This window comes from Neomonachus schauinslandi, chromosome 11 (genome assembly GCF_002201575.2).
Source record: "Neomonachus schauinslandi chromosome 11, ASM220157v2, whole genome shotgun sequence".
Taxonomy (NCBI): domain Eukaryota; kingdom Metazoa; phylum Chordata; class Mammalia; order Carnivora; family Phocidae; genus Neomonachus; species Neomonachus schauinslandi.
In genome coordinates, this window is record NC_058413.1 from 78,685,621 (window position 1) to 78,701,945 (window position 16,325).

The 16,325-nt window shown below is 34.2% G+C and overlaps 1 protein-coding gene across 1 annotated transcript in view; it reads left to right on the forward strand.

Moving 5' to 3' along the window:
- Positions 1-16,325, forward strand: part of CNTN5 (contactin 5) — a 570,282-nt gene that overhangs the window by 263,588 nt on the left and 290,369 nt on the right. Inside the window, exons 9-11 of the mRNA XM_044919780.1 lie at positions 6,071-6,207; positions 8,232-8,361; positions 10,411-10,561. Of these exons, the coding sequence (XP_044775715.1) occupies positions 6,071-6,207; positions 8,232-8,361; positions 10,411-10,561 (418 nt within the window). The remainder of the gene's footprint in view (positions 1-6,070; positions 6,208-8,231; positions 8,362-10,410; positions 10,562-16,325) is intronic.

Below are 16,325 nucleotides of genomic sequence, written 5' to 3' on the forward strand. Positions count from 1 at the left end.
TGTGACAGAAGAGTTACATATTGGAAAGACTGTCTTTATTCTGCAATTCTTTACTAATGCTAAGTATTGATGGGTCAAAAGACAATCACCTGACCCACCTGAGACCTATTTCTCCTGAAGCACCCTCTTATGTTCAGTAACCCTAGTCCTCCTCCCTGAGTAGATGCTTTTCTCAGAGTCCTCTGAGTCAGGCTCCTCTGGAACAACCCCAAGTCCAGCAATCCACCCACCTGCCCCAGTATGCAGTGTTGGTGTGTCACTTTTTGGAAGAACTCACCATCTCCAACTGTCTTTGGCCCAGCAAGCTCTGCATGTCCCACCTGGCTTTTTGTGCACTCACAGCTTTCAGTTTCAGTCTTGCAGCCTCAAAGGTGTTTTTGACTATTTGGGAGATTTATCAAGGGTGTTACTCAAGCCAGCTGCCCGTCTTGAGATTTCTGAAGCATCTTCTATCACAGCCAGTCTTGGCTCTAGGAGTCAACTGAGAGAGCTGTCCTTTGCCTAAAGCTATGCATGAAAATCAATTCCTAGTCTTTTATTTGTAGTCCTTGAATTACTGTCTCCTGCTGGTCTTGATGTAGTCCTGCTGTTTCTATAATTCTCTTTTAAGAATTTTTGGAGGGTGCCTGGGTGGCACAGTTGATTAAGCCACCGACTCTTGATTTTAGTTCAGGTTATCATTTCAGGGATGAGATTAAGCCCCATGTTGGGATCCACCCTGAATGTGGAGTCTGCTTAAGATTCTCTCTTTCCTCCCTCTGCCTCTCCTCACTCATGTCTCTCTCAAAAAAAATTATTATTATTATTATTATTATTATTATTATTATTAATTTTAAAAAAGAATTTTTGGAGAAAATATTTTTATAGATGAATAATCAGGCTAACCTAGCAGATATAATCTTGGAATTCCCATGATTACTCACTAAAGATCAGAGTATTATGTTCTGTGTGCTTTTTAGCTGTTAGTACTATGAAAGCAAAAATGCTTTCTATGTTGGTGTTTCTATTTTACTGGGACCCATGAATGTATGCATATGCTGGACTAAAAGCATAGTCCAGAATAAAAGCTATCCCTTTCTTATAGTATGCTGTGTTTCCGCAGGTTTGCTAAAACCCTTTCTGTTTAAGTCAGTTCATTAGGTTTTCTGTTGGGATAGGGTCTCTGCAGTTCCTTCATCCTGTCAAAATCTTCCTACCAAGATGGTGTTCCACTGGTCTAGCTCAGCACTAGTAGGAGAGAACAAACAGCTTTACTGTTCATCTGTCTACTTTGATTTAGTACCATGTTTGACAGAATATTATTGACAGAAAACATGGATATCACAAATCTAAAAAGAAGAAAAAATGTAATAGTTCAATTCCCAATGTGTAATATATATATTACATATATTACATATTTATATATGTAAAAATAAGTCTCTGTACTGTCGTTTCACTTGGCTCTTATAGTTTAAAGGATGAGCTATAGGATCTGTGTGTTTCTGTACTGATGTGCTATTAAATACTTTTATACCATGAAAAATAAATAAAGAAGTGAAAATGAGGAGAGATTAAGGGACTAATGAAGGGAACAAATAGTTGCCAGGAACTTGTTTCAGACACTACTGCAACTACTAGGTACTTTACATGCATTAACTTACAGTAACTCTTAGAAATTAGTATTCCTGCTTGACAGATGGGGAAACCAAGGCCTAAAAGGTTAAGAAGTTTATTACTACAAGATAATAGTAAGCTGTAAAACCAGATTCCAACTTAGAACTGGCAAAAACACCAGAATTTGATCTCCAACTATAAGATATTACCTCTCAGTGAAATATTGAGGAGCTGAGCTAAGGCATGGGATAAGAATGGAGGGAGAGTACTTAATTCCTGTTTGCTCATCTTTTATTAATATTAGAGAAAAATGAAAATCCTCACCATTAGTTCTCATTCTCTGTTTTTCTTTTCTCCAGAGTTGTGTTTTTCTATATTAGGCATGATTTGAAAAGTATTTTAGCTGCTGGGGCACCTGAGTGGCTCAGTTGGTTAAGTACCTGACTTTGCCTCAGATTGTTATCTCAGGGTCCTGGGATCGAGCCCCATGTCAGGCTGCTCCCCACTCATCAGGGAGTCTGCTTGTTCCTCTACCCCCCCTTCCTTGCTCTCTCTCTCTCTCAAATAAGTAAATAAAATCTTTTAAAAAATATTTTAGCCACTAAAATACACTAAATATTTACCATATAAGATAATACAAAATTGTATATTCCTGATTGAAAATTACATACACAAAGAAAATGTTTTCAGTCCTAGTTCTTTGGACAATGTATCTCACCTTGAGTTTTGTTGTCATAACAATATATTCACAGTTGATAGAAAATTGAGGCTCATGTTAATGCATGAGCAATAGATTGAGGAGGTAAAGTAACCAGTATTTATAACCATTATATCATCATAGTAACCCATTAAAATAGGAATTACCATGTATGGCTTACAGATGAGACTCATTAAACTCATTAAAGTAACTCATTCATGATCACATATTAGAGCAAGGTCAGGGTAGCATTGGATTTGAACCTACATTTACCCCCAACTGTATAATCTTTCCAGTATACCATGTTACACCTCACTGGCCCACAGCTGAAAGTCCTAATATTAAAAATGATCTGTGTGGTTAAATATGTTGACTCTTCAACACTTAAAAGTACAGGAGCAATGAAGGAGGCCAATAACAATTAGCATTTATCAATAGGGGTTTTGAGAATTTCTAATGACAAGAGATAATAAGCAAGAGTTTCTTTATGCACATCTGCTTAATGTTTTTAAAAATGTAACCTGGAGACTGATCTGAAGCTCAAATGAATTGCATAAATAGTTGTCAATATGCACTGCATCTGGTGAGAATGTAACAGCGTCTGGGTTTAAAGTGTCATTCTTTTACCCCCAGAAATAGATGGCCTAACAAAAGATAGATCAAGAAGTTACTAGTTTTTTGTTTGTTTAATTCTAGAGGCAGTATAATAGGCCATTTTCATTTGTCGAATTGTTGGTAGAGTGAATTTGAGTATTTCTGCATGTCTGTCTCATCTACTAGATTTTCAGCTGACAGCAAACACACATTATAACATATTGATATCCTCAGTGTTAAGCATTGTGCCAAAAGTGGTGTCCAATAAATGTGTGAAGAAGAAAAGGAAGCAGAAATTATTTCTTTTTAATTTCACTCATCAATTGGTGACAAATTTATTCTGGGATCAGGACTCCAAATTAGGCCAATTTTATAGAGTAATCCAAAATATCTTTGAAGAAATGTTATTTTGATTTCTAATTTTTTTATTTCCTAGATGACACAATCTATTTTTATTTTAATAATTCTTTCTTTCCTAATTTTTCATTTTAGTAACTTTTTAAGATCTCTTTTCAATTTCTTTTTAACTCCCATTAACTGCATCTACCAGCATGAGTTATAGTACATTAAGAGACATATCAAATATAACTAACCTAAAATAAAAACATAAAAATATACATATATAACTAACCAATATCCTATAATTAATTTTATATGTGGGTCAGTGTTTTGTCTAAAATAAATGTATATGTCATGCCAACTTTGCTCTTGAGGATATTGCTATCTAGATGGAGTGTCGAACTATAAACAACTAAAAGATCCAATAACAGTTTAAGTCAGCAACAGCAGTAACAAGCTACTATGGTGATTATTTTCCAAGTGACTAAGAACTAAACATGTCCAAAGAAGGTGAAATGACCCCCTTTTGAGTTCAGAGTTAATAAACCTTAAATAATTTAGACTAAACCTAGAATTATTAGTAGAACTAAAAGAGACAAAGAAGAGAAGTAGAACATTCCACATGAATTTAAAAATTTGAAGAAGATACAGGGTGTGCTTGGAAGATAGCACACCTGTATACTTGGATTACAAGGGTCATGAGTAGTATGAAATAAACTGGCAAAGTAGACTAGGAAAGTATACTAAAAATCCTAATGAGAAAGTAGAGTTTAATATTGCTTTTGTATCTTACCATTCCTATCAGTATTTTTAACATATATGACAGGTAATTATAAAGGGAATGATTTTAGAAGCCAGGCACGAAAGTCAGTATTAATATTTGAAGCTCACCATGGTAAGATTTTTTGCTTGACAGCTCCGAGGCTTGAAGTTGAATCACAGAGTGTGTTCAAAGGCCTACAAATTCTATGTCAAAGTAAGGCTCCTTAAAGACCAGACTATATTGCCTAGAAGACCAATGGGCTACTGAAAACAAAATTCCCATTTAGAGACCAGTAGAAGGCAAAACACATTATGAATGCAATAAATGCTTCCAACTCATTTTTGAATCTGCTGGAGTGGAATGAGAGAATTGTATGCTGCCTGAAGTCAGAAATATCTGACTTTGGAAGTGGTTACTATACCTTATTAACTGTTTGACCTTGGGTGAATTTTTTTAACCTCTCTGAATCAAAGTTTCCTGATTCATACAGTTAAATATATTTATTTTCAGGATCAATGTTACAGGGATTAATTGATAATGTAGTTCAGTGCCTAAGATTAGAATTTAATAAACGAGAGTTCTTTTTCTCTTGCTCCTTCTCCTCCCTTCTAAACTGGTTAGGTTTTGGGCATCTGTTGTCCCTTTAGACCCACTATTACAGTATTCGTGTGCAATTACCTTCAGTACATCTTCTTTCCTTTCTTGTGCTATCATATCCTGTGGCACTGACTTTAGATTTCCTCTACCACACCGTAAAATCCTAAAAAAAGTGTAAGACATAGATGCTCCTATATCCCTAATAACCTCTAGGACTAAGAAAGGACTAAATAGTATGAGGTGAACGAATCAATGATCAAAGTCCTCACTATCACAAAGTAAAATGTTACTGGTTTATGCCAAAAAAAAAGTTGCTAAAGAGAAACAATTCATTCAGTTCAATATTTTCTCATAGTTACTGTTTTAGTTGTTTCAAACAGAGTATTTGTAGACAAATAGTCACTTGTTTTTCAATATTTTTATTTTAAAAATTACTCAATAAAGACACTATTCTGTATCTGACAGATTTTAAACAATTACATTATCTCTTTCTTGATAAAGTAATTTTCCTCTTGTAAGTTTGAAAATATTTTAAAAAGTTTTTGGGGGCGCCTGGGTGGCCCAGATGGTTAAATGTCTGCCTTCAGTTCGGGTCATGATCCTGGGGTCCTGGGATCCAGCCACACGTTGGGCTCCCTGCTCAGCGGAGAGCCTGCTTCTCCCTCTCCCTCTGCCTGCCACTCCCCCTGCTTGTGCGCTCTCTGTCTCTCTCTCTCTGCCAAATAAATAAATAAAATCTTTTTAAAAAATAAAAATAGGGCACCTGGGTGGCTCAGTTGGTTAAGCGACTGCCTTTGGCTCAGGTCATGATCCTGGAGTCCCTGGATCGAGTCCCGCATCGGGCTCCCTGCTCAGCGGGGAGTCTCCTTCTCCCTCTGACCCTCCTCTGTCTCATTCTCTCTGTCACTCATTCTCTCTCTCGCAAATAAATAAAATCTTAAAAAAATAAATAAAAATTAAAAATAAAAATAAATAAAAAGTTTTTGGAGAATGCTAGTAAATATAGAAAAATTTTACACCAAGTGAAATTTGAATTTACAAATTATTTTTCCTATGCCATTCAGGTTCTTTTAGGAAAAACAAAAATAAAAAAGCAAAGCAGTTATTCAGTAAATAGACATGTTGTATTTTTCAGTTTGTGCTAACGCTGCCCCAATACCTGGAAAAAATTATGTCTCTAAGTACCTGATTTCCTACTGAACAAGGTCTGATATCTTGAGGATACTGTAGCCACAGCATAAACTGGGTAAAACAGTAAGATATACTTGATCTAGCTTACAAAGTGTTTTAAATTGTCAAAATATTGTCATTGCTATATCTTTTTACATAGAGTTCTGTGTGAAATGCAATGTGCTTCTTCCAAATACCTACAATTATGAGAATTGATCATTTTCTTTTAATGCAAGGAATACTTCCATATGAATTTTGAATTTGGTAATGTGTTTGAAAAATGAAATCACCTTTCTTTAATGCTTAAACTCTTATAGCTTATCCACACTGGGTGGAAAAACTGAATGACACTCAGCTGGACAGTGGGAGCCCTCTCCGATGGGAATGTAAGGCTACTGGAAAACCCCGACCCACATACCGTTGGCTGAAGAATGGGGTGCCTCTTTTGCCTCAGGTACTATTGGTAACTGCTAACCTTTTCTTGTGTAATTTTAACAGGATTTCACACAGGACAGACTATCCTCCTTTTGTCTTATGGAAAGTCATTTCTTATTACACCTTCTAATGTATTTGAAGTGAGAACTATAATAGACATAAAATAAAATTCTTTTTAATTACCTCATTACTTTTTTGAGTAATACATTGTTTCTTTAAATTTTATTCAATCCTATAAATTCATAGGAAAATATCAATCATTATCAGATTCATTGCTATTTCTAGCTGACTTTTAGATATCATCTAGTTTGTTGCTGTCACCTTGCAGATGGTGGAGTTAAAGCCCAGGAAGTAAAGTGACTTGCCGAAGGTCACGTATCTAGTGAGAGATGAGACCATAATAGAATCCTAGCCTTCTATATCTTGGACAGGTTATTTCCATGACATCCTACTTAATAGGATTTAAAAGACTTAAATATCTTTTTAGTAAACCTATTGCATGTTTTTGAAATCAATTACTATTTAATTTTAGAATAATGGTAATAATTTTAGCTAACTCCCTTGTTGTGGCCTTTGCAGGAAGGAGGGCAAAGGGAGAATAGTTCAGTATGTATGGCCAAAATGGAGGGGTGGTATATAAAGTTGAAATTCTAAACATAAGTTCTGCCCAGGTCCTGCCACTAACCAAGAGGCCTCTTGTCTGTCATTTACCTCTTTGGACTTCAATTTGCTCCTTTGTAAAATGAAGAGATTGGATAAGATCATCCCCACAGTCCCATCCAGCTCCAACATTCCATTATTCTAAAACTGGTTAGGCCCAAACAAAATACAATTACACAAAAGAAATACACAAATAGAAAGAACTATAGAGCCATTAAATAAAACAGAGTATGAGAATCCTGAGACCTTGGTTCATTGTCTCTTTCTCTAATTTTCTAGGGATACCAGATAAACCTTGAGAAAGGAATACACTGGTCATATTTTCTACTTTCAGCATCCAAGTAAAGTAAATCCCACTAGCAGATAATACTTCTGCAAAGTGAATAGTTTATTTTGAAAATTATGTAAAATTACTTGGCATCTTTGTTGATAGGTAAAGCACTGCTCACTAAAATTAAAAGAATGATTTGCTTGGCATTAAGTAGACAAGACACCTGGTTTGTTTAACAACATTTTAAATTTCAAATTCAATTTTGAAATGTGCTCTTGGCCTTACTTGACCTCAATTTGCACATGCTCAGTTTTTTGTTTTGGGGTTTTTTGTTGTTTTTTTTTAGATTTTATTTATTTATTTGAGAGAGAGAGAGTGAGAGAGAGCACAGAGTGGGGTGAGGGGCAGAGGGAGAAGCAAATTCCCCACTGAGCAGGGAGCCTGATTAGGGCTCGATCCCAGGACTCCGGGATCATGGCCTGAGCCAAAGGCAGCCGCTTAACCAACTAAGCCACCCAAGTGCCCTAAGTTTTTTGACTTCTGTATTAAATTTTGTCTCATAATGAAGTTAATATTTTTTGACCAATAATTTTATACAGACTCCAGTTGCAGGGCAGTTTTTTTTCTGAATTTGTTGGGAAGTGAGAAAAAGGTAAATTCCTAATTAGATTAATATTGTAAAGGGATTCTTGTTTTGACTTGGGCTATTTTTAACTTTGTCCCACTTGTCTACAGTCACAATTGTTACCAAAGGTCACATGTGAACCTCTTCTTCTTCTGTAAAATGAATTCAAATAAAAGCTTCATCTGCTGATTATACTTCACAAGCTGAGCTAGTATACCAAACAAAAGCTGCTCAGTATAAAAACAAAACTGAAACTAAAACTCATAAGGATAACTACAGGAAAATACAGTTATAATATCTTTTCTGACCAAGAAATAGCTATAATTTACAAAAGACATTTTATAATGAGCAGTAAATTTGCAATGCTAAGTTGTTAAATAATGCTCAACTGCATTCATTGGAGGCTTTTTTTCCCTTGGTCTAGGAGAGAATAACTGCAAAATCTGTATGATTTTTTCACTTTCTTTATTTTTTTATTTTATTACAGAATAGGATTGAGATGGTTAATGGATTATTGATGATCCACAATGTGAATCAGTCAGATGCTGGAATGTATCAGTGTTTGGCCGAAAATAAATATGGAGTCATTTATGCGAGTGCTGGGCTGAAGATTCTAGGTATGCAATTTCTAAGTAAATAAATAGGAAAAATGTGTAGCTTCTTTTCATGCTCTAATTCTTACTATACTGAAGTTTTATGATGTGATTGTAAAAACCTATTTTATGACTTGAAAAGAAATGTTTAATATTTACCCATACAGCTCTTATCTAATGGTAGGCAAGACAATACTCCAAGGTAAAGCACCCTCTCATCATGGGATATCAACCATTATCACCCTTACATGAAAGGGAAGGCCTTTTTGAGGCTGTCCAGCTGTCTCAGAGGGTTACACCTTGATAGGACACTAGCACTTCACCGGTTAGGTACTACAACCAGTGAGTCCATCCAGTGGAATAGGCTCCCCAAATTGAGCATGTTTGGGCCACTGAAAGGATTTTACTTTTTAGCATTCTAGTTTCCTAAACTTTGGTCTGGGAAATTTGTAATACAAAGAGAGAGACTTAAGTGATCACAACTCACTGTCTCCCAAAGTGAACAGGAGACCACTGCTTGTTCTGCACTAAAATTCTCAAAGCACAATATTAACAGAAATACCCAAGATCTCAGGAATCTGGGAACTTACCATTTACATATCAGCTAAATGTAACACATCATAAATCAACTTATTGAATTATGAATGTTTGTACTTGAAATTTCTCCACATTATAATAAACCCACCTAAAATAGATAAAGAACTCCAAATTTCCATCTCCTACAGCCTAACCAATCAAATATGAATGTACTTTCTTGTTAACTTACACCCCAATATTTCTGAGTTTAAAAGCCAATTCAGGGGCGACTGGGTGGCTCAGTAGGTTAAGCATCTGAGATCTGAGCATCAGTTCAGGTCATGATTTCAGGGTCCTGGGATCAAGCCCCTTGTCAGACTCCCCACTCAATGCGGAGTCTGTTTGTCCCTCTTCCTTCCCCGACTTGTGCTCTTTCTCTCTCTTTCTCAAATAAATAAATGAATAAAATCTTTAAAAAGAAAACTAATTCAGCCTTCACCTAGTTAATAGTTTATCCAGAAATACTCTCAAATATGTCCTTTTCTTATTCACTACACATATTTTCAAAATTACCTCTAATAAGTTCTGTTCCTAGTAAGCAAACAAAATCATTACCTGCAGTCACATAAAGTTCCTTCACTTTTCTTTCAATTCTTAACCCATCTCAATTATATACATATCTTTCTCATTATATACATACCTTTTAATGCTGTTGTGCCATGCACTATACTGTTGTATAATGGACATAAAATACTTATGAAATATCCATGAAGTTGTCAGATTGGTTTAAATAAATGCCTCAGATACAGTACACTTTTAAACATATCTTTCAGGTTCTCTTTTAGATTCAAAAGTATCTTTGTGTGTGTGTGTGTGTGTTTTTCTCTGTGTCACATGTTCTTTTAGTCCAGTATCCTCAACCCAGAGCTGCCCACCAGTATTACTTGGAGAACTTCAATCAAAAATATCTTCGTGAAAATCTAGTGTAGACAATATTAATATTAGTGAGTGATCAGACCTAGTTGAATAATTGCAAACAATGAAGTGAAATTTTTAATTGAAATTTAAATAATTCAATTTTTTAAATGTAGTTTTTAAACTACATTTAATTTTGTATAATATTAAAGTAAAATATGCGTTAAGACTCACAGATAGGAAATGGATGACACAAGATTACCTTCTCCACAGGTAACCCCCATTTTTCCAAAGAAAGCCCCAGATAGACTTTCTTGGGCAACCCCTTCACCTTTTGCTCAAGGTGTTCATTAGTCTTTCACAATTAAAAGTGATAATCATAATTAAATCATGTCATTTTTTTGAAACCGCCTTTGTCTGTGTGCCCCACATTATATGAAACCATTACCTGCAAACAGAAAGAGCATCCAATAAGATATTAATTAAGTATAGGTTTAAATTTTGAGGTAGTGCCTTTTACTTGTGTAGATATCCTGTGATTTTATTAGAAATGTGTCCTAAAGAGTTGCAAAATCTTGATGAATGATCCATTAGAGGTTATTGCCATTGCTTCTGGTAGAATTAATATTTTCTTTTTCATAGCTTCAGCTCCTACTTTTGCACTGAATCAACTGAAGAAAACAATAATTGTTACCAAAGGCCAAGAAGTCATCATCGAGTGCAAACCCCAAGGCTCTCCAAAACCAACCATCTCTTGGAAGAAGGGAGATAAAGCAGTGAGAGAGAATAAAAGGTAAGAGGTCTATTTCATAATTCAAACTCTTAACATCAAACTTTTTTGAAGTTGCAGGTGGTACAGAGTATACAAGAAAGAGTTTTTCAGTAATTTGAACCATATTTCATGAACAGATTAAAATATGATTTTGTCTACATAGTGATTGAAAAGCACCCAAAGTTCTATTTCAATATGGTCAGACTTCTTTGCCTATCTGGTGTTTCAGCACCAATGGGAATTTCACCAGGTTATAAAGAAAGCAAACACGTTCATTAAGCTAGTTACTTTGGTTTCATTTTAAGTCTGCAGATTTGGAGATTCACAAGTTATCTATAATAATTTTTAGAGGTTGTGTCATTATTTTAAGGTTAATATTTTTAAATGATATAAGGATGGATCTTTTGGATAATCACTTATGGCAGAGTACTTTCAAGTGAGATTTGTGTCTAGGTTTGCCCTCTTTTTTTCAATCTTTTTGAGGTAAAATAATATAGGATACTTCAGTTGCCACAGGCAAATGAGAAATGTGCAGAGGAATATTTATTATGTAAAGATTTCGTTTTGGTAAGCAAAACCAAAGGACATCACAAGAGTACAAATGGAGAAAAATTATGAGAGAATCAAATCATGATAGGACTATGTATGCCAAGATCAAAAGCCTGTGCTCTACTAATCACTAACATGCTGGTGTTGCAAATGGTGATTCAGATTTGACAAAATAATATCCTCTATTATGTTGAAATAAGGTTGCATAGGTCATTTAAGTTTTGTTTTTCATTTGACCTATAAGGATAAGGAGTTTATGCCTTATTTTATGTCTGCCTGGATCTAAGTAATCATATAGTAAAAGTTAATTTATATCAGTATTAGGGGTCCATTTGAATAATTCTTTAGGTAATTTTGGAATATTTTGGTGAAATATTTGAAAATTTTCTTTAGAAATTTGTTCTTTCCCAACCTAATCTGAAAAACACTGATTTAAATTGCCTTCTCAGATGAGATTTACAGACTGATTGGGTTTAGTTCAGGCACAAGGATGGATGATGCCTGGAAAGGGTGATATCTGGGATTGAAAAGGGTTATACTGGGTATCTAGTTTTGAAAGAGAATTTATCTTTGTTACTTGAGGCAGGAAGCAGGGCAAAATCACAAACTGTGAGATCAATGTTACATATGGTTGAATTGCATTTGGTTGAATTGCTTATAGTGGAGTTGAATTTTTTGGTATTGTTGCTCATAGAAATTAAAAAAAAAAAACCTGCCACAACCCTTATTAAAGCAGAAGAAAATATTTTTTGTATAATACGATAAATAATTTAAATTGTTTGATTATCATTTTATCTGAATGAACTGAAAATTTTTATATCATCAAAATGTATTTGTCCTATTGGTGTAAGCCACTGCATCTGAAATGCATTACTTTGTGTCGTTTGTAGGTGGCATGTCAGTCTTGTCCTGTTTATTTCAGTTCACCATAGAATGTTTCTCAGCAAGTATTCAGACATCACATGATGAGTCTTAAAAATTAGGTGGCATCTCATTTGTAAAGGCAAATGTATTGAGAGAGGAACAGGATTATGAATTTTCTGTTACAACAAATATAAAGATACTAAACTTTTTTTTTCCATAAGTTGAAAAACAGTTTGTAAATTTTCCAGTTTTGTTGATTCCTTTTCTCCTCACTTCTATCCCCTCAGGCTAGTGGGACAAATACACTGGTTTCAAATTCAGATCACTCAATTTTCCAAATGTCAAATACTTCTGGTCAAAGTGCCATTCAGGAAGGAGGCTAAAATGTGAAATATTTGTATTTTTATTTATTCAAGTAAAAGCAAGACTGGGCCACATTTAATCAGCATTTTGCCTACTCTGATCTGTATGTTTATGTTTGTAAACTCTGATCTGTATGCTTATGTTTATAAACTGCTTTAATTTAGTAACTCCAGAAGCATTTTTATATTTAAAATCGGCAGGCACACTTGCAAAATATTGTTTTTACTAATGTACAATTTGTTACTTTATTGTGTAGTCCCAGGTTTCATGAAGAATGCAATCTATTTAGATATAAAAATATTAAACACTCAAGTATTAAAATAAGAGGATAAGATGTAAATAGCAATAGAAAGAATTCCATAAAGCAGTGTAAGAAGACATATGTAGATATTTGAAAAACTGTGCATTCTAAAAATATGAATGGAAACTTGAAAATTAAAATTTCAAATGTACACATTATACATTCTTTAAAATAGAATACCAGTTACATATGACACCTTATTTTCTTATAGAAATTTTAGTTTACCTCTCTCTGTTATAAAGCATACACCTAATAAGAGTTGTGAATATAAATTTAAGTGGAAAGGGAGGTATTAGAAAACTGTTAAGGTTTTGAAAAGTTTATGTCATGTATATTTCACATTAGGAATACAGATTCAAATCATGGTTTATTTTCTTGAAATACAAGTATATTTACTATTCATGTGATCTACATCAAATAGGTTCCCCACTCATCCAACCTATAATAATTGGAAAAAATGTTAAATGAATTAGTCTTGTCCTTCATTCACAATTTTCACAGTTATTTTGGATTCATTTCAAATAAAAGATTGAAACAGCAAATGGCAATTTCCTATGTGGGCATATAGAGATGAGTATTATATTGGAGGAAAGGAGCAAAAATAATAATGTATTATAAAAGAAACATTCAAATGTGAAAAATACAGCACTTCAAAAGCATAAAATTATGTCCAGTGCAATAGCATAAAAATGTAATGAAAGATGTTAATTGCAGAAAAATGTCATTTAGTTATTTGAAAACATGTCAGAAACTCAAATTTAAAAAAAGAATTTAAACCTATAGTCAATCGCAATTTAACTCTAAACTGTAAATGCAATGTCATAACAACTGAAGATTAATAGTTAATCATTTGTTTCATCAACAGAATGCCAAAGGACATACTGACTTTTCTTTTTCTGCCAAATTTTGGTTGAATCTTTCAAATTTTGCTTTGTTTTGTTTGTTTCGGAAAGGGATCTTCTTTGGTTTTTTTTTTTTCTTTTTTTGTATTTATCTGTTCTACTAAAGAAATACTTAAATCATTATACAAAAATTTAAAATTCAGTAAATAATAACTAGAACACAATATAACTTTTAGAAGAAATCTGATTAACAAAGAAGTTGCCTACTGGGGCACCTGGGTGGCTCAGTCATTAAGCGGCTGCCTTCGCCTCAGGTCATGATCCCAGGGTCCTGGGATCCTGCTTCTCCCTCTCCCATTCCCCCTGGTTGTGTTCCTGCTCTAGCTATCTCTCTCTGTCAAATAAATAAAATCTTAAAAAAAAAAAGTTGCCTACTTATATATTACAAAATATTTCACTCATTTGGCCGTAAATGATACACCTAAAGTATATAAGAAAATATGCTACAGGGGCACCTGGGTGGCTCAGTTGTTAAGCATTTGCCTTTGGTTCAGGTCATGATCCCAGGGTTCTGGGATCTAGCCCCGCATCAGGCTCCCTGCTCGGCGGGGAGTCTGCTTCTCCCTCTCCCACTCCCCCTGCTTGTGTTCCCTCTCTCACTGTGTCTCTCTGTCAAATAAATAAATAAAATCTTAAAAAAAAAAAAAAGAAAATAGGTTATATTAGAATTTGAGTTCTGTGTAGTTATTTCTTGTTTATATCACAGAATGTTCAATATGAACTGCTGCTCACACAGTAAAACATATTATTATTAATAATGATGACTGCTAATAACTCCATAGCAGTTATAATTTATGAAGCACTTTAACATTGTGGGTAACAGTATAACCCAATGTATAAAACAAGACTTAGTTGCATTGCTTATCCTGCAGACTATGAGGTTTCCTTATAAAATTAATTTCCTTACTTACAAAGCTAGAATTCAAAAGAGTAACACATTGGGTTGTGAGAATTGGAAGAAATTTTGTAAAATACCCTGGCTAGTGTAATAAGTGCTCAATGAATGTTATTTGTGATGATGTTGATGCTGTTCATGCTGATGGTAGTGATGGTGGTGATGATGATAGCATCATTTGAAATTTTGATTCTTTGAATACTGACATATATTTCTGTTTTTCTTTCTCTGGTAGTTAAGGGAATGGATTCTAAAGATTTAAGTTATTATCTGGGATTAAAGGAGTGATAAATATGTTATTCATTAATCTATGTCTCTAAATTGATATTCTTTGCCCATCAGAACTCCATATCTACACTTCTCATCATTCAGGCATAGCCATTCTCATCAGCCTTACCTACTCCTAGTTCAGTATCTCTCAGATAGTTTCTGATAGCAGACTGAGCATTTACTTGTTCTGTAATCAGCATTATAGGCCAGGTACAAATAGGCGAATATATGTGGAGAGTTAATGGAAACAGAGAAAACTTTTAAAGAATGTTTTTACTCTTTCTCTTTTTCTTTTTTCTTTTCTTTTTCTTTTAAGGAAACTCCAGGTTTTGCCCCATCACTTTTAAAGATCACCAACACACATTCCTTTAGATTTCTTTATCAATCATGTCTGTTTTCATAGTAAACTAATAAGCTCCAGGAGTACTAAGACATGAAATATTCCATGGAGATTTTCTCCTCTAGTATACTTTCATTCAAAATGTTCTGCTCATCAAACTCATATTGGATTTTCACTTCAGCTCATTATTTCCATTACTTGGCCATTAACTTTTGTTAAAATATAATCACCCAGAAGCACTCCAGCAGTGCACAAATATTAAGCCTTCATTATTACATGTTCAATTTCCTGTACTTTTTGTGGACAAAGACAATCTTGGCCAAAATGAAGAATATATACTTTTTGGTAAAGACACAGGTTTTTTGTTTTGTTTTGTTTCCTTTCCATCTGCATATAAATAAATTATTATTGAACCCCGTGGAATATGACATACATGTTTAAAAATTATTTACAATTATTGAAATATCAAACTGGTTTAAGTACCAGTTTTCATTCCTAGGCAATGGGGGTACCAGTTACAGAGATAATGGACTATAATTCAAATGGGTGCTAAAGAAATCCTGCATCCAAAAAAATGAAAATTATCCTATGGAGGGGAAGTATTATGGTGTAATTTTGCTTTTATGGGACTGTCCAAAGTCCTTTGTAATATTTCCCTGCTCACCAAAGGAGCTTCAGAACAGTGAAGTTTTCAACTTACTCATTTAACACACACAGAAAATTGCACTTGATGTACCCATTAGTTGACTTCTAGTGGGAATTCATGTTGTGTTTATTAGGCAAAAATGATCAGACTTACATACTGACTTACAGACATATGAAAAAATATATTTGTAGTGCAAGCCCTAAAAGACACTGTTACTGAGGGGGAAATAGGGTCTTCTTTTTCTAAGGAAGAAGAGGAATTCATGGGGATAATTAGGGTCTCCTTTCTGTCCCTTTGTTTCCACCTACATGCTGTGTTTGCTAATGAACAAGCTGTTTTGTTATTTCCTCTGTGACAATGTCTTTTACATATTAAGAACATAAAACAATGTAGACCCTAGGTATCTTGGGGTTTTTCCTGGTGTCTAGGAAATTGTATAATGAGAGAATATGAGCATTCATATATCAAGAATATATGACTTCACTTCCTTTGCAAATTGAAATCTATGCTTTCAAAGGAAATAAAATGATCAAAATGACATTATTTATCTAAAGAAAGAGAAGCTTGTTAACTGACTTCATAAGATCTATGAACTGCTTACAATATATACAAGGTGTTAACGCTTAGGGATGGTGACATGTTGTTCTATAAGTCC